The following is a 20233-nucleotide window of genomic DNA, read 5'->3' as shown; positions in this document are numbered from 1 at the left end:
TAAGGATCTTTCCCGTTTCCGATTTTTTTCTTGTTTTTCGGTATTTTTATAAACTGTTATATATAAAGTTTTACAAGTATGTTTTGGGAAGAAATTGGATGTTATTTGCTGACACTATAGCTGATGATTGTGGCATGTCAAAAGTATGGCATTGCCTAGACTATTTTAACCAAAAAATGGAGAAAAAAATCAAATGTTGAACAAAAGCTTAAAAAAACAATTTCGACAACAATGGTTTACAGATTTAACTCAATCATCAAAAGATCTATGTTATTGAATTATAGAATATTTCAAATTTTGAAAAGTATTTATTGATTTTGCCATTTAATTTTGTATATACCTTATGTGAATCTGAAAATTTTGTTGAACTTTACATTTTTAAAAATGTGTAGATTTATACGATACATATAATCAGTGAATTCTGTCCTCCTGGTGAGAGGAATTGTAATAATTAATATGTTTCAATCATGCAAAACAATATATAAATATATATATATTACCTTTGAACTTTGTTTCTCTGTAACTATATAGTTTACGAGAATGAAATAAATTCATTTCAATCAATCAAACTAGAGCAACATATCAAGTTAATATGGATTATTGTTTAATGAGTGTTGGTATAAAATGTTCATGCCCCCTTTTTAATCACAGTTATAGTTCTAGTTAATACGAAAGGGAGTTTATAACACGTACACATGCTTTGGATCGACATTACAGTCATAGTGTGATGATGTGGGCTTAGAAGTATAACTCATGTAAACAAATAGATAAGAACATTGTTTGTAGTTGATAAAAGTAAACAATACAATAAAATAAACATTTCAATATTTGTCACATTTAGTATATATTAGCTGTTAAGAAGGTAATTAGGGTATGAACTAATGATAAATTTAATATAGCATCTATCTATTTGTAATGTATTAGGAATTTTTAGGAGCAGCATATGATGGATCATATAGTTGTTTTAATGCAAAAAATCTTCATTTTTCCAATTAGTTAAACGAGTTGTGATGAGCTCTTATTGTATAATTTTCAAAGAAACATAAAAAATGGTAAGTTGTAAATCAAAATAATGAAAAGTAATGAGTAATGATGGCGAAAACGTAAAAATTGCAATTTTGATAATAATTAAAAGTAAAGTAAAGTTTTGTTTTAATGTTAAATAGTTATACCATAGGTTCAGCCTCTGTCGGGATTAGCGAAAACTGCAGAAATGTTAAAGAAAAATTAAAACGGTAAATTTATAATAATAATAATATAAATGGTAAATTTCAAAACAGACTACGCGAGGAAGAATTAAGTAAGAACAATAATAATAATAATAATAATAATAATAATAATAATAATAATAATAATAATGATAATAATAGCAAAACAAAATCAACTGTGCAAGAAGAGAGACAAAAATGAACCATATTAGGTGAAACAAATACATTAAAATACATTTAAACAAATTATTTATTTTTGTTTTATATATTGAAATGTATTTGCTCATTGGAAATTAAGTGAATTCGTTGTACAAAAATCACAAGGCTGTAATTTTTTTTAACAAAAGTTAAACAAGAACAAAAAATATAAAAACCGAATTCAGGAAAGTAAGGATTGAAGTACTCAAATGCATAAGATAAGACTGTCAGATAGTTTGATTTTCTAGTTCAACCTGTGGTCAGTAATATTTTCTTCATTTTATCTTTTTATTTGCGAAAGACTAACGTTATACTCGACTTTTTAAGCTAAAGAAATTTTTAAAATGCACGCAAACAGACCAAGAAAACCAACCATACGCAACCAAAAACCCAGAAAAAAAGCTGATAGAAACCGAGGTACACAAAACATTCCAAATTTTGTTTAGTTTATCACATTGATTTTTTTTATTTCAGTTACAGAGGATACTTTCCATTGCAATTGTTCTATGTATATTCACCTTTACTTCTGACGCTGCTTCGACGAATCAGATCACTGTAGTTCCCGCGGTTCTCGGCAGCTCAGTCACTCTCCAGTGTCATATTCGAGAACAGCAAGGTTTACTATGGGATCACGTTATGATGAACGGAAATCAAAAAATCATAGCACTGAGAGGGAACATAACACAACCGGTAGCAAACAGTCTGAACAATACAAAATTCTTCATTCAAGTGAACAGCAATAGTCAATCATTAATCATCCAGTCTTTGACGTTACAAGACGACGGAACGTATAGGTGTTATGATGTGAACGCTATACAGAAAAAGGAATCTTTTAAAGTTAATATATTAGGTAGGTCATTTGGTATTGTTATTTCATTGATCCAAATGAGTGAAAAAAAGATTGATTATACATTATCACATGTAAAAGTACATGTTTTCTAGTCAGGATTATCGCTAGTGGCTTCCTTTTACATATTTTAAAGTTTTGTCATCATTAGTTAGTGAAAAGTAAAAACACAAAAATACTGAACTCCGAGGAAAATACAAACAGGAAAGTCCAAAATCAAAAGGCAAAATCAAAAGTCCAAACACATCAAACGAATGGATAACAACTGTCATATTTCTGACTTGGTACAGGCATTTTCTAATGTTGAAAATGGTGGATTGAAGCTGGTTTTATAGTTAGCTAAACCTCTCGCTTATATGACAGTCGTATCAAATTCCATTACATTGTCAACGATGCGTGAACAAAACAAACCTACTCAAAGAGTAAAAATGTAAAAAAATAGGGGTACAGCAGTCAACATTGTGTTATCATCTTTAAAATCACTATAAAAACAACAAATATAACGAAGAAGCACAAAAAGCCACACATCAATTTAGCATCCTCATTTCGCTTATCTTATACGATTTTGATTATCTATGTAAAGTCTACCCGTAAAGGATGGAAGGATTTTCAGTACTGGTGTAAAATTGCGCGTTTGAAATTCGCACAGGTAGACATAAAATAATTTTGTCGTTCAAAGTATGACGGCTTACATAAAACGGCTATTAACGATAGATATGGTGTAATTTCTGTTCATTTCTTTTTTTTTTTAACTCGAAGAAATTAAAAGAAAAATGTTTATTTATTTATTTACGGTTGAATGTTTTTTTGTTTTGTTTTTTATCGTGCTTTGATTACCTTTTTCCTTGTTCAATTTATCTTGTCGATGGGATGACTGTGCAGGACTTTTATTGTTCGTTTGGCTATAACTACTTTTGATAATCTTTTAAGTAGTCTACAAATATATTGTACCGGTACCACGTGAATCTATCTTGGCCATGTGCCGTTTATGAATAACGAAATCCAAGGAAAATTCAAAACGGAAAGTCCTTTAGCAAATGGCAAGATTAAACGCTCAAACATATCAAACGAATGGAATAAAATTGTCACATTCCTGACGTGGTGTAGAAAAGGATGGATTAAACCTGCTTTTATAGCTAGCTACATAAACTTCTTTTTTGCATGATAGTCGTGTTAAGTTCTATTATGTTGATAAAAATGTTTGAGCAAAACAAACAGACATAATAGGTACAAATGTCAATTGGAGAACAGCAAACATTGTGTTATTAATTTAATGGCTTTTAATAATGAATATAAAAGAAATGTATGCTTGGTTCCGTTCGGTGAAATTAAGTGTAGTTAAACTTTAACTCGGTCATAATTTTGATTTCAGTTAAACCGACCAGAATACAGCTGCATCCCCTCCCTGTTGGTGGTATTGATGAGGGTAGCAACCCAAAATTAACTTGTGAGGCAGATGGTGGAAAACCACCACCAATATTCGAATGGTATATCACAGGTAACGTCGTTAGTTAAAGGTGACAGTAGTATACCGCTGTTCGAAAGTCATAAATCGATTGAGACAAACACGAATCCGGGTTACAAATTGAAACCAAGGGAAACACTTTGACTATAAGAGGGAAACATCGAAATAACAGAGACACTTAAGTAAACAAAAAACAAACGACAATGCAACACACACAGAAAGTTCAAACGAACTATAAGATACAAACTGCTATTTTCCTGACTTGGTACAGGACAGTTTAAGAAAAAATGGTGGGTTGAACTTGGTTTTCGGCTAGCCAATTCTCGCACTTTTACGGCAATGTTAAATATAACACTAAAATGACACCATTACATGACAGGGATACAGTACAAATAAATGCAAGAACATTAAGAAAATAGAAATACACAAACAAACAAAACAACAGTACATTTGACATATTAAAAACATTATAAACACGGAAAGGTAAAACAACATAGGACAGCACAAAAACTGCACATCAGAACCATAAATTGTTCACACGACTTGGTCAACGACTCAAAAGTGACGTCACTGGTAAATTATAATAAAAAAAAAATGATGCTGTTTAAGATCAGGTTTGTAACTTTGTCATTTGATGCATTTTACTATATTTCAAACAACATGAATACTAATATAGAAGTGTGTTATTAATAAGATAATTAATTGTAATATCTACAAAACCGAATAAACATGTTAATTAATTCTTACAGTTTCAGTAGTGAAAAGGCCAAGTTTGAATATTTTTTTTAAGGTTAAGATAAAAACATTTACCGCGCCGAAATTCCAGGAACGAATGGTCGAAACTACTGCTGCGAAATATCGTTTTTTTTGTAATGTTATGTACTGAAACCTATTAGTTTCCCATTGTATTACTAAGTACTAGTATATGGAGATGTGGCATGATTGTACATACGTTTACTCTTCACCATACACTAAAAGACAAGGACAATTAGAGGTCAGAATGTTGAGAAAAAGTTGATAAAGTGAAATCGTTATGATAAAGCTTGTAATATTGTATATTTTGACATATTTTACAATAAACTAATTCAGTACCTACAGCCAAATCAACGTTCGTCCAAGGTATATACTACTTCATGTGTTATAGGTCCATCTCTAAATATCACAAGTTTAGCATCTGCCAACAGTGACACCACCTACAGTAATGGTACAGGATTGCGAACAAGTCAAGTTGTACTTACAGTGGATAGGTCTATGTACAAAGCTACTGTGTTTTGTAAAACAGAGATAACATACTTCTTTGTGGTACAGAATAACGTTTCTTTGAATGTGAACTGTAAGTAATATTATCCTTTTCTAATCAGTTTCTAGTCAATTAATCAGATTTAAACACAAAAACACGTACTGTTAAAAAAGAAAAACAAATATTTTCAAAAACGTTTATTATATATAATGTAAATGACTCCTTACAAATAACCCAGTTGTCAAATGGTATCTTATTACTCTACCTCTTTCCTTTAAATAACATGTATATATATTTTTACGGATATAGAAGTTATAATAAAGTTTTGTTTATGTTTTACAAATAAGTATTCCCTGGAGTGCCGATATTCAGAGGTTTCAACGGTATTTTCGATGATGGACAGACAAAAACAATTACATGCGAGAGCAATGGAAGCCGTCCAGCAGCCAACATCACGTGGTACATGGATGGCAGAAAACAAAGTAACCCCAATACACATACATATCAGAATACAGATGGAACATTTTTTGTAACAAGCTCAATATCAAAACGTTTCGACAAATCAATGGATGGTGTCAACCTGACTTGCAAAGCGATGAATGATGTACTGCAAAGACAACACCGACTACCAGTTGAAACTACTGTCATTCTAAGAGCAGCATGTAAGTTAACAAAAAGAATAACGCTAAAATATGCATACTTCTGTGTTATAAAAGCAGAACTATCATAATAACTCACAAACAGAACTGTTGTAATTTTGAGAGTAGCATGTCAATTGACTAGCAGAATAACACACAAACATAACTATTGTAGTTTTGAGAGAAAAGCATGTAAATTGACTAGCAGGATAACGCCCACAAACAAAACATTACTTATTCCTAACATAATTCGTATTCTGATAACTTAATAATTTCCTGTTTTAACAACTTCTACTTTTAAGATTAGTAATGAAAACAAAGTAACTGTAATCCTAATACTGTTTTTCTAGTACTCGAAGATAATTTCTCCTGTTACAGAATGCAACTATTCGTATTCTGTTTTTGAAATCTAAATGTTAGTTCTAGCGTCATCATTTACCAGCCAAATTTAGAGATATCCTATTAGTATTGATTAAAGGCAAAGGACCTCCATCGCCTACATCTTGCTCTTAAGAACCCTCTTAACGATTCACAATCGTCATACCAATAAATCAAATGGTTTCATTCAACAATTGGTATTTTAATCTCTCTCATTTTTATTATTAAGTTCTAGAAAAATAATATGTTTTACAGATATGCCAGTTATACACGCATCTAATGGAACGTTAGATGTATATGAACACAATCAAGCAATACTTCAGTGCTACATAGATGCGAGGCCGATGTCTTCGGAAAACCAGGTGTTTTGGTTGAAAAATGGACAGATGGTTATTAGGGATCACAGAATTAACACGAATTATTCAATAAAAAATGGACAATTTGATCTGCATATTCGTGAAGTAAAAAGGTGATTATTTAAGTTATATCTCATTTGAATATAATAATATAACAAAGATGGTAATACATTTTGTAGTTATCAACGCAAAAACATAAACATGTGTTATATTTATTGTGCGTCTAGGAGATAGGAGTGAAGATGGGTATGCATGGGATTATATTGAGTATTTCTATGTTAAATGTGGTGCATAAAGTACTGTTAGCAACCCTTTGAAAACTGAAAACAAATGTTGTTTGGCATTTGAAAAAGATATCCAAGCTATTCTAATTTTAGACATTGTCATTTATTGTAGAGATGATATAGGGCAATATCAATGTCAAGCATCCAATCGCCTTGGAATAGCAAGGAGTAGTCCTCCATTACATCTAAATGTGTTTTGTAAGTATGACAACTACAATAATTAAGATTCTGTATTCAATTATTTGAGAGAACCTTTTTTAACTTTGCTGGAGTAAATTATGGAAAATCTGAACAGATTTCTTAGTTTTATTATTTGAGGAAAAATTTAACCCGTGTCTTTCGACATGGTAGTCATTTGTTAATTGAAATAATACTTTTATTTAAAGTATGATGATCCAATTCTATGAAACAATTAACAAATTTCAAATTAAATTAAGAAACATTAACTTTTTTTAGCACTTCTGATAAGTGTGTCATACCTTTTACGTTTTAGATCGGCCTGTGTGCATGACATCATCAATTGAAAAGTTGGCCGCATCTATTGGTCAAACCGTGACATTGACATGTCGAGTTAGCGCCAATCCAGCGACAAATGTGACTATTACATGGCGGTATAAAACAAGAAATACAATAATTAAAGACCAACAGCCGTCATATACAGACCCGTATGTCGCCAAAACAGCTACTAATTCAATACAGATTAAACTGCAGTAAGTATACAGGCATTGTTATTGGTCAAACCAGAATTCTAACTTTTCTTGTGGATTATGAGATTACTGATTGCAAAATTTAGTTATACTTCTTCACTTGTTAAATATGGTTCACCATTTTTATGTATTTATTACTTAAATGTGAAATCGAAACATTTGGTTATTATAATATGAACCAAGTACTAGAACTTGATGTATTGGTCAATTTAGCAAAAGAACAAAAATACCGAACTTCGAGGAAAATATAAAATAGAAAGTTCGTAATCAAACGGTAAAATCAAACGCTCAAACACATCAAAAGAAAGGATAACAACTGTCATATATTCCTGGTATTCTTGGTACAGGGATGTTCTAATTTAGAAAATGGTGGATAAAACCTGATGTAATAGCTAACTTAACTCCTCAATTGGTTGACAGTGGCATACACATTCCATTATATTGACAAAAATAAGTAAACAAAGCTGACAGACATAATGGGTACAAATTCAAAATAAGGGTGCAATAGTTAACATTGTGTATCGCTATAAAACAAGCAAATATGTCAACAAAGATAACATAGAATGTATAGCAGTTTTACGGGTTTTTAATTTGTCATAAATACTACAAGATATAGAAATAACACTTATGCTTCTAAGTTTTATCATCTTCCTTTTGTAGAGGCAATATAGACTACACCGACATAGAATGTATTGCAAAGAACGATGTTGGTTCCATGATACAGCCATGTTTGTACATGATAGTTAAACCAGGTTTGCAGTTTGCTTTTTTTTTCTTTTTCTTTATTCATAACTGCCAAACTCCATAAAACATTAACACATATTTAAGTTCTTTTGCTTTAATCTTTTCTTTATACTAGTACATGTTTGATTAGTTTTAGTTTTTGTATATTGATTTATAAGTTTCAACTTCACATTTTTCATATATAATATATTCTTTCGATTTGTCAAGTTAAAGTGTTTGAAGCAGTGACATAATTACTTGCACTGTGAACAACAAATGTATCAATTTTGTGAAAAAAATTCTCAAACAACAAAATAATTATGTTGAATTTATTCGTAGACGCCCTTTTGTACCAGGTTATAGTTGTCTTTTTGACACTGTTTCTGTATGTTTATTTTCTAAATAATATTGTATTCATATTGTGTTATTCGTTCAATGAATGCTTTAATTTTTTCTGTTTAAACGTGTTTTTGATTGAGTTAAGTCATTTGAATTGATATTTAAAAGTGTGTCTTTTTATGTTGTAATGTTAAACTGTCTGTCTGTAATGGTTGGCGCCTGTTAAAATAAACAAGCCCACTGCGTTTTGTGAACCTGTCTTAAGTCAGGATCCAGTTTGTTGTTCAGTGGCTGTCGTTTGTTGGAGTGATTCATTAGTGTTTCTGGTTTCTAAATTTTTATATAGATTTTTCTGTTAAAATTGTTTTCTTGATCATTTTGGGCCCCTTTATAGTTGCTATTGGGTGTGATCCACAGTTGAGTTCTGAAAGTCAAACTTTGACCAATACTTGTTCACTTTTTACAAAGAGTGACTTGAATGAGAGAGTTGTCTCAAGCGCACTCAAACCACATATTCTCAGTTATATAAATGTATAATTACCAGGTCCGCCTGATATTCCAAAGAGCTGCAATATAACCTTGGAGGGAAAAGATGAACTGGATATAAAATGTATGCCTGGATTCAGTGGTGGGGGAGATCAGTACTTTATTTTACAGAGAATTCAGGGACTAACTTTCATCAGTGTGAAGAACAACAATCTTGAGCCAACTTTCAACGTCAGCGACTTGGTTCCGGGACAGAATTACACATACCGTGTCTGTGCGGCATCTGTTACATATACAGGCACAGTTAGTTGTTCATATTCTTTATCCATCCAAACACCAAATGACAATAGTAAGTAAAACAACAGCTACGTATGCAATACTTGTTATGGTTGTTAAATTGTTATTCATTCACAATAACTGTAAAGTAATAAATTTGTAACTTCCTAATTTTATGAGGATTGTCATTCATTTTGAATTCAGGTTAATTTTGGTTATCTTTGACTCAAACTTTAAATATGATGAGGTAGGTTTTTTAAAAATATTTTTGGAAAATTTTCAAAGCTTATTCAAATCTGCTCTTGTTTTGAAGAGCATACTGAATGTTTCGATATTTTTTCTCGTTTAATAAATTAGATTCAATGTAGAAACAAATCACAACGAAACATATATATTTATTTTTTTGGATTTTATGAAAAATGTTGACATTTTATCATATCTCTCTTAACTATCTCTTGTCTTCTTACTTTAATTGTCTAACTTTCATCTGCGATCTAAAAGTCCAGCTATATTTTTCATTTTATTTCACAAGATTATGACACCATTTACATTACAGTCTTATTGTTTCAAAGTTATTGCCATTGATAAAATATTGAGGTAATATACATACGCTTTTAAAAAAAGTGGGGGTATACTGTTTTACCTATACCTGTCCATCCATCCGTCTGTTCGTCCGTCCCATGAATATGTTGTCGCATTTTTCTCAGGAACTACTTTCCACGGATTTCTGAAACTTTGTTTCAGGGTTTATATTAGTCAGTTAACCGTGTGATGCATTTTCAGATTCATCACTCAACAACTATCTTTTAACCGAACACTTGTATCATTTTACACATAATAGCTAAGTTGAAAACCTTCGTCAAATTTCTCAGTATCTACAATACAACAACTTCCTGTTTACCGAAATATTTCGGCAGAAGCTTACAATTTTACTTGCCTATGAACGTTTAAATCCTTGTATAAAAAAACAATCATCAAATGCTTTAAATGATTCCCCCGTCACGACATATTTTATATGAATTAGCAAGGGTCAAAACTTGAAATATGTCAACGTAACTGCATGTCATCGATCAATCAATTAACGATGACGATTGTTTGATTACGTATTGAGCCAAGTACAAACCTCTGTTAGTTAATAAACTATTTCAGGTGAGAGCACGAATGAAACAGTTGCAGCAGCAAGTCCACAAGACAACACTCTGTATATTGTTGGCGGAACTCTTGGATTCCTCTTTCTTCTTTTGCTAACTGCGATCATCGTTTTGTGTATAGTAAAAAGACGCCAACAGGTTGGTAAAGATTCTGAGTCACAAAGAAACGCAGACTTCACTGTGGAACCAGTTGAAGCACAACATAATACAATTGCATGTGTTGAATTACCAACAGCCCAAGGCATCACCTCAGTAGTTGACTGCATGGTTGAGAACAATCTTTACAATAGCTCGCATGTAATTCCACCTCAAATTGATAACAAAAGTTCAAACAGTGATGTTGAACCTAAATTTGTTCACTTTAATTATAATATAACACTGCATGGTTATGATCCTAGTAAAACTATTAAACGAGCTAAGAAACTAAAACGAAAGCAAAGGAAAGAATATGTCGCTTAAGAATACAACTTCTAGGGTATTTTTTTTTTCAAAAGTTCAGTTTTGGTTTCCAGGTATAATATGTGGGAACGAACCTATTTCATATTTCTTTTTTCTTGTTTTTTTCCCCATTTCCCCATCTTACTTAGTAAAAGCTGACCGTATAGTAGTGTAGTTGAACGTATTAACTTTTTAATTTGATATTAAATTCAAATATTTATTAAGAAATTTGTTGCTTGTAGATATCAAGAGCTCATTTGAGTAATAGTGCAGATGTGGTCATCAGATCAAAGAATAAAACTGAAATATTTCAGAAAGACAATGTTAAAAGTGACAATATAGAAAAAGAAAAGCAACTTAACAATATCAATATAAAGTGAATCTCTGCATGACATAATATCATCACATTCGAATGGAACATCTACGCACTTTGTGATTTATATGGCACTCTGAATATGTTTCACCGTGCACGATTCGACTACAATGTGAACTTTTGTTTTTGACATCATCTTATTGTATTGAAATTGAAGATTAAGTTTGAAAATAACATTGTTTTTTTTTTTTAATTATTTTATTACAGTTACATTTGATTTATCTAAATGAAATTATGTTATACGCTTTTTGCCGTTTTCTTCTAACTTGATATATAATTATATTCTTATATTTGAATGAAGAAATAATGCAATGAAGATGTAAGAATTATGTGATTGTAAGAATATTTTATAGAATGTACATTTTAAAGATATACTATCGACAATTATGAATATTATGTTGTCTAATTGGCACTTATACCACATCTTCTCATATCTAAATATTAGTTTTTTCCAATAAAGAATTAATTTATACCGATTGTTAATTCGATAATATATTTTCCTATTTATTTCTCTAATACCATGTGATTAGTCGATAATATATTTTCCTATTTATTACTCTTAAACCATGTGATTTAGTCGACTGGTGAGCAGAATGTCCGAGGAAGTCATACTGATGGTAAGCATTTTATTTGCATTTTTCAAACAGTTAAAAGAGAGTTGCAACTGTGTTTTATTTTACAATCAGTCTATGAACGGTAATTACCGGTTATGCTTTAGTTGTACCATTCAACTTAAGTCTTGCTTTTCTTCAATGTCGTGCGCGTTAATATTTCTCAACAATGTATGAGTGTAATTGTTCTATATTTAGCTTGCTGTCCACTGACATAAATTAAAAAAATTCCGTTGTTTTATTCAGTTTCCAGACGGCCAAGAGATAACAGCCATTTCCATTTAGCACACGAAACAGACGAGAAGCATGAAAATATTTTGCCGACAAAACTTGAGGATGAACACTCACATAAACATGAAGCGTCACATCATAGCCATAGCCACAAAGCAGAAAACTATAACGAGGTAGATCACTTTGATGGACAAGTTACTGCATTACATTCATTAACCTTGAAATCTATGACTACAACAAACCACGATAAACCGGTCAACAGCAAAGACCATGGGTATATGAATACCAACTACCACAGGGATGATGAAATAGATCTTGAAGATATATATGCGGTATCGACAAAACACAAAAGTTATGCACAGCAAGGCCAGAGTGATAATGCGTTCAAACATGAACCAATCACATGCCTAGACGACAGCATCCGGTCTAAAAGCATGCTGACATTGTCAAGTGCTAGCAGTAGGAATGATATATGTTACAGTGAGAGTGACATAACAAAGGCATTAGACAAATCGGGGAACCATGATTTATCTACGGTTACTAAGTCACTTCGTAGATCGTCCTCTCTTTGTAAACTCGATTCAGAATCGGAAAATAGGAAAGAAGAAAAAGACCAGATATCCAACAGGTTGCTTTACTATGACAAAGATAAACGTCTTAGCGGTACCGATGCCTATGTCTTTCTATTTCCTAATACTACTCATCAATCGAAATCAGGAATATTGTCCGATGAGCCGTTAGTCCGAACTCGCCGTTCAACTTACAAGGTAGATTCGGATGAAGATGGAGAGGATAATAATTTGTATCGTAGACGTAGCTATAGTAGGGCAATATTTGAAGACGAACGAGATTCTAAAAATGTTGGACAAACAGAAGATGAAGAATTAGCATCACCAGGCTTGCAAGATAAAAATTTCAACAGCGATACCAAAATGAACGAAGGTTATAATAATCCTATTTATGATGAGATCAAAGAATACCAAAATAAATCAGAAAGGTTGACAGAAAATGAAACCGATCATCAAAATGAGTACTTTAAACCACCATCTGGGGACAATCGAAAGATATTTGTCTCAAGGGCTGATATAAATATTGAAAAAGAAAGAAACATCAATAACAACTACAATTCCAATGACGAAAAACTGTTAAAGAGTAAACAGCTAAATGAAATTGTTGATAGTGACGAAATCGCCTCTCAGGATGTGGTGGCTTATTTTTGATCATATTGCAGCTTTTTATAATCACATTTGATCTCCTTAAAGGCATAATAGAAATATACAAATTCAATGACATATGGTATGAAATATCCTCCGTTAACTTCATAAAGAGTGCATTTCATTTATATTCAACTTTTATCCAGCAAACCCGTCAGTAATAAATAAAAATCCAAAGATATATATCGCCTAAAAGAATATGAGAAAGACTAATGGAGAACCATCTAATTTCCAGTACACACGAAAATCTAATTCTGTAATGTGTCTCGACGGGCATTGGACAGACTTACTTTCTGACATAAGATTGTGTTGACATAATATATATTTCACTTTTATATACATTTCACTGTTAGCTTGCTTTCACGTTGTAAGTCCAGATATTATTTAGGATATAAGCCATCTACAATCGCAAAACTTAAATGTATATAAAAAATAACTGTGTTTTAGGTCTAGATAATGATAATTGTTTAATTGATTAGGTAATAGCAGAAATCCATTTATAGGTATCCTGTAGCAAGAGACTTCTGGTAGTACTAATAGCACGCCATTTTTTTTGCAATCATTTGACCTGAGGAAGAAGGTGAAAGTGTTCTTTGTAATTTTGTGTCACAAATTTTTAAATCTTACGGTTGACAACAAATGGCTTTATGCATGTAAAATACATTATGCAAAAACATGGTTTATGTTTTTGATATGCATGCCTATCAAAATGTTTTAATGATTTACAATTTACATAAACAGCACAATCCTTTAAAATATGTACATATATAAGTATTAGTATACATTCCAAATTAATTGTTTATATTTCCTATCTTGATTTAATTTTTTTTAGATATTAAATATATCCAATGATCAAATCCTCGATACAGTTATGTATTATTTAATGAAATTCACATGAGCATCGACGTTGTAATAGAAAGACTGTCCAACAGTGTTCATTTTCACGAAAATTGAATACTAAAAAAATAATGAGTTGAAATTGATTGCTTTGTCTTGTTTGAACAATAAAAAAGATATAACTATCTTCTTTATCCACTATGATAAGGTATTCTCGGAGTATGTGGATCTGGCGGTAGTCCACTATAAGATCTTATTAATGCACTTACAGAATAATAAATGCCAATGCCTAGGCATAACAGACCTAATATTATTATAACTACATCAAACAGTTTAGCATACCAAGACATAGTTTTGCCTTTAAGATAGAGATGAAAATAACATGGCCATATTAAGGATAACATTGTTCCAGTAAAACTTCCAATGAGACCCATTAAAAGAGAGAAATGAGGTATAAATATTGCCATTAACATTGTAGAGAGGACTAGTAACAGACGAAGGATAACGGCCCATACTTTCAAACTCTTCTCGTTGTCTATACACACGGGAAATATTGTCTTTGGTCGTCCTTTGAAGAAAGATTCCGCGAGTAATTCTACACTAGCAAAATATGGTAACGGATACGATAGTAAAGCTTTCAGTATAAAAAATACATTGACTGAAATTCTGAAAGTTCGTGGCAAGTTATTGGTAATAAATTCTTTAGTATTGTTTCCAAACGTTAGAAATCCGATGTAAGCAAATAAAGCTTTGAAAATGGCGGCAGCAAAATGTGTCCAATGCATCATACAGTTGAATTTCTGCCTGTCAACCAAATTTCCTTCTAAAGTGGGTACAAATATTTGTGATGTGTAACTGAAAACAACAACACCGAGAGATATTGGAAAGGTCCAAATATTTATGCTGACTTGAACTTCGGACCATTTCCAATCGTTGATTCTTGAGAAACAATATACCAATATTATTGCATTGATAACTAGATGTGCTACGGTACACCAAAAGCTAAACCAAGACACGCTTTTTAATGTCTGAAGGAATGCACATGGTAACAGAAACGCGGCACTGATCATTATCCATGAAGAAAGATCGATTGGGCTCCCACTCTCACGGAAGCAACCTAAAATAAGGTCTCCGCATAAAAGAATGTAAAGAATGCATGTCATTAATAATTCTATCATCTGCGCAACATTTACTATTCTGCCACCGAAGCGTGGTCCAAACACCGAGTTAGCAATATCCACGTATGAGCAATGCACACGAATTTTTTGTCCATACCGGTCTTCTTCATACAAGCATTCCACAAGAATTTTCCCAGTATGACAACATATGTATGCTACAACTATGATTGCGAGTAATGTCCAGTAGCCACCCTGAAGTACAGCATACGGAAAGCTTACCACAAACATACCCTAAAAAATAGATATAACAACATTAACATCATTGATTATGGTTAAGTAAATATTCAAAAAGTAAAATAACAAAAAATACAGAATTCCAATGAAAAATTCAAATTTAAAAGTTTTAACGAATAGTAAAATCAAAATCACTAACACACCGAACGAAAAGAAAATAACCGTCATATTCCTTATTTGGAACAGGCATTTCCTTATGTCGAAAATGAAGGATTAAACCTGGTTTTATAGCTAGATAAACCTCTAACTTGTACGCCAGTCGCGTTTAATTTTTTGTAATACTCTATGTAAATTCTCTAACTCATGAATGAATTTGATAAAATTCGATATCTAATTTTTATATTAAAGCAGTGAACATAAATAAATCAAGCCTCTAGTTCATTACAATACTGCTAAAGAATGCAAGAAATATGAGTTTAACACTTTTAAAAATACACGAATTGAACATGCAATTTGATTATGTTTTTTGTGGTTAGTTGTCTCATTGGAAAACATACGTCATTTACCTATTTTTATAAAGATATTTTAGCTTTTATTCGTCTAACGTATTGGAATTAAATTATATAAAGGCAACAGTAGTATACCGCTGTTCAAAACTCATAAATCCATGGACAAAAAACAAAATCGGGGTAACAAACCAAAACCGAGCGAAACGCATTAAATATAAGAGGAGAACAACGACACAACACCGAAACGCAACACACACAGTGTTACTATTCCAATGGGGACTGACAATATAGCTCTTATTGTATACGAATCCTGACTAAAAGCAAATACAGCAGAGGATGAAGATCATAAATTTGTCAAATCATCAATTGTTTTATAGAGATTAGTTGTATAAGTACAATTCTACTGAAGGTATTTGATAAAATAAAGTGGTATTTTGCAAGGCTTTTAATACGGTATTGTATTTACCAGGTTTACTTGAACATTATAATCAACAGGTGTTTATTATTGAAGGCTCTATAATTCTCTCTAGATGTCTGTTAGTGGATTGCTGTCTAATTGATGGTATACCTTTTATTCATATTTAATATTTTATAGCAATTGATCCTTGGATATACCAATTAGTAAAGCGTTAAAACCAGTCAGTTCTTTTATGCTCTTCTTTTACGATAAAAGCACTACATTTTACATTTCCGTATTCACCTAACAATACAATTAGAATTGACGTAATTTGTGAGAACTTGATCCTAACTTTCAGTGTTGAAATGACAATAACATTGATGGTACCAAAATAACCGCATCAGATGCGCACTTCGACAATTAATGCTTCTTTAGTGTAGCGCGAAGCCAAATTATTTAAAAATCCAAATATTAATTCAAACGTTTAATAGCCAATAAAATCAAACAGGACTAAAAGTAAAGCAAAAACCGGACAAAGAAATATATAACAATGCACGATGGAGGTACATTCCTTTATTCAAATCTAATATTGTGAAAGAAGGCGTTACTGATTGAAAGTTTTACAGATGAAATAAACGTAACTAAGTTTATGTGGCCGACATTAAGACACAAGAGCTGCTACATTAACGAATATCAAAGTTGATGGTTTTTAAAATAGTAAATTTTATTTCTGGTTTCTATGATGAGTTCATTTTAAAGAGGATATAATTTTTAATAACTTGTAGAAACATATCGGTACCTTGTCAGAATTTAAAAGGTGCTATTCATTCGTTTGTTGTGTTTAAGCTTTTGATTTTTCCTCGGTATTTCGGTATTTTTGTTGATTGACTTTTCCCTAGACAGACATGAAAATAACTTTGAAAAAAAAAGGCACATAATGAACAGCCTGAGAATGTCGGGTAGAAATTCTCCTGAAAGCTATTTTTTTCTTTCTTGAAACACTTAGCCATTTTGGTGTGAAAACATATTGTCCTGGATGACTTAAGCTCTAAGTACACTAACGCATTACCATTTGACTCCTCAATAGTGAGATGTTTAGGATTATAAATTGTGGATAATGTTTGCTATTTTTACACTTTTTATCGTATGTCCATTAGTTTTCGACAATTTCTAACGCTATACATCAATAAATAATAATGTCTTGGTAGAATCAAAACAGACTTCTAAATGAGTAATAAGATGTGTATATACAAGAAGAAGGTTAAAAATCATATCAACAACTTCTCAAAAATACTGATATTCTTAACATTTTTACACTAACGACGAAATCTAGTAGTGAACACTACTCCCAGCAGAGTTCTGCGCTTAATGTATCACCATGCCTAGGAGCATATGTGTTCGATGTATAAATACAACAATTGATTCACTTCTAAAGAGCTTATGTCGTTTTTAATGCACTTTTATGATAAAAAGTTATCAAAGGTACCAGGATTAAAGTTAGTACATTGCCTTGATATATAAATAAGGATATGAGGTATGAATGAAAATGAGACAACTACTAGTATCCACAAAATTCTAAATGACAAAGATATAAACAGCAACATAATACCGTAAGGTTTTCAACAACAAGTAAAACCAATACCGTAAAGTTAGCTCGGGATGAACATTTACTAAAATTTATCATCGGTATAAAGACATCATTCGTAAATATAGCTCAACATGCAGACTTCTTATACGTTCAGGTATTTCACATCCAATTTTTTATGGAAATATTCTTTATAAAGCACAAAGGTGTCAGTATTCACTTCAGAAACTTACAAAACCTTTGAATAGACTTATTAAGAAGGGATATAACTACGATACTGTTGTCAAGTCATTAAAGATTGCATATTTTGGCGTTAATATTGAGTCACTGATAAGGTCTTTGCGTCGGAACTAAACACATTTATTCTAAAAACAGTTGTTGGCATGACACGGGTTATGTTCTTCTCATACATGTTATGATGGTATGATACTAAACCACTAACGGGAAGGAGTGTGCTTGATTTTCATATGATGAAATAATAATCTTTCAGTCAGTTTAATTGAAGTCTGAAGCTGGCATGTCAGTTAACTGCTAGTAGTCTGTTGTTATTTATGTATTATTGTCATTTTGTTTATTTTCTTTGGTTACATCTTCTGACATCAGACTCGGACTTCTCTTGAACTGAATTTTAATGTGCGTATTGTTATGCGTTTACTTTTCTACATTGGTTAGAGGTATAGGGGGAGGGTTGAGATCTCACAAACATGTTTAACCCCGCCGCATTTTTGCGCCTCTCCCAAGTCAGTAGCCTCTGGCCTTTGTTAGACTTGTATTATTTTAATTTTAGTTTCTTGTGTACAATTTGGAAATTAGTATGGCGTTCATTATCACTGAACTAGTATATATTTGTTTAGGGGGCAGCTGAAGGACGCCTCCGGGTGCGGGAATTCTCGCTACATTGAAGACCTGTTGGTGACCTTCTGCTGTTGTTTTTTTATTTGGTCGGGTTGTTGTCTCTTTGACACATTCCCCATTTCCATTATCAATTTTATGACACAATGTTGAACTATTAAAGATGATTTACTATAATACGTAATACAGGGATATAAAAATAAAGACAAAAGGAACTTTTTTTGTTTTCGAAAACTTGAATAAATATCTCCATCAAATAATTCAATTTGAAATAAACATTTAATATATACCCCAATGACACTTACCAACGAGGAAATTCATATCACCCTTTAAATATAAAAAAAAAAACATTTATAGAAGAAAACTACCAGACTTATAACTAAATGCAGCAAACGCTCGTTCTGTTCAACCAAGACATATACCCGGGGTCATGTATAGTGAATTAATAGTTTGAATTTGTCTGTTTTGTCATTTTGGATTGACTTCTATACTAGTCATGACCGTGATATAACTGAAGTGGCTGGGAAACGATAGCACATAAACAGTAAAAAGAAATAAATACAAACTAAAACCGAGGGTGGCTCATTATATATAAGAAAAAACACAGGAAAGACATGAGCACTGAAGTGCAACAAAAACAAATGTCATACATAGAAACGAACTAGTTGATAAAAACTGCCATATTCCTGACTTAGTTCAGGATATTTTAAGAAAACATGGTGGGTTGAACTTGGTTTTTATGGCTAATACACTGTCATACCATTTGAAAACCTGAAAACCAAAGCCTGCATAATAAGAACTATTAAGCAGTTAACAAATACAACAAATCAGATCAGGCAAACATGTTCTACGTGTAGTTAAAATACGGTACCTGTATTGCATTTGTAATATTCCAACCAGCTTGCCATTCGGAAATTTTATAACGCTTGCTCTCGTCTTCAAACTTTTCTATGATATTTTCAGAAGGTTCACAGGTGTCTTTCTCAGCATCATATTCAGACATTTCATAATCAATTTGGTCCTGTGCTACGATTGGGTGCTTCTCTTCTTTTGTAGCACCATAAGCTGGTATAAATGACCTGACATATCGGAAACTTCTGGAGAACATTCTGAAACTAATATTTCATATGTATAAAGTAATCATTTATAAAAAGCAGCAACATCCGAAACATAACAGACTATAGGTATTTTGTTGGGTTATTTTTATAGCCCAACACTTTACTGGGTAATAGGACATATAACAATTCGTTCGTCCGCCCGTCAGTAAACCTTTCGTCACGTTTACACACATATGCTGCCAAAGCATAAAAAAGCTTTAGCCAACAATAAATACAAGTGTAGAGTTTATTTGTTATGGGTTTAATCCTGAATACTTATGTTGTTGAAATCATACGCAAGAATTCGAGGATAAGAGGACATTGGAAATGTGGACCCGCAAAAAGTCGATGCAAAAAGTAAAAATACAAAAATACTGAACTCAGAGGAAAATTCAAAAAGGAAAATCCAAAATCAAAAGGCAAAATCAAAAGTCCAAACAC

At 31.9% G+C, this 20233-nt stretch overlaps 2 protein-coding genes across 2 annotated transcripts; one reads left to right on the top strand and one right to left on the bottom strand.

Moving 5' to 3' along the window:
- The first annotated feature begins 906 nt into the window (after positions 1-906).
- On the top strand, positions 907-13909 carry LOC134698914 (uncharacterized). Its single transcript, XM_063560596.1, has 13 exons — positions 907-1052; positions 1881-2256; positions 3626-3751; positions 4863-5051; positions 5306-5620; positions 6230-6443; positions 6727-6812; positions 7108-7324; positions 7982-8073; positions 8928-9218; positions 10295-10434; positions 11685-11724; positions 11965-13909. The coding sequence occupies exons 1-13, from the start codon at positions 1050-1052 to the stop codon at positions 13167-13169; spliced, it is 3294 nt and encodes a 1097-aa protein (XP_063416666.1). The 5' UTR covers positions 907-1049; the 3' UTR covers positions 13170-13909.
- A 282-nt stretch (positions 13910-14191) lies between these two features.
- Positions 14192-19766, bottom strand: LOC134698905 (vesicular inhibitory amino acid transporter-like). The gene is made up of 2 exons (XM_063560586.1): positions 19567-19766; positions 14192-15409 (listed from the first exon to the last, which is right to left on the bottom strand). Exons 1-2 carry the CDS (start codon positions 19696-19698, stop codon positions 14192-14194), a joined length of 1350 nt encoding a protein of 449 aa, XP_063416656.1. The 5' UTR covers positions 19699-19766.
- Between the last annotated feature and the right edge of the window lie 467 nt (positions 19767-20233).

The sequence above is a fragment of the Mytilus trossulus genome, chromosome 1 (assembly GCF_036588685.1).
Source record: "Mytilus trossulus isolate FHL-02 chromosome 1, PNRI_Mtr1.1.1.hap1, whole genome shotgun sequence".
In the NCBI taxonomy this organism is placed as follows: domain Eukaryota; kingdom Metazoa; phylum Mollusca; class Bivalvia; order Mytilida; family Mytilidae; genus Mytilus; species Mytilus trossulus.
The sequence above is the reverse complement of the archived record's forward strand: the minus strand, read 5'-3'. Positions and strand labels throughout refer to the sequence as shown.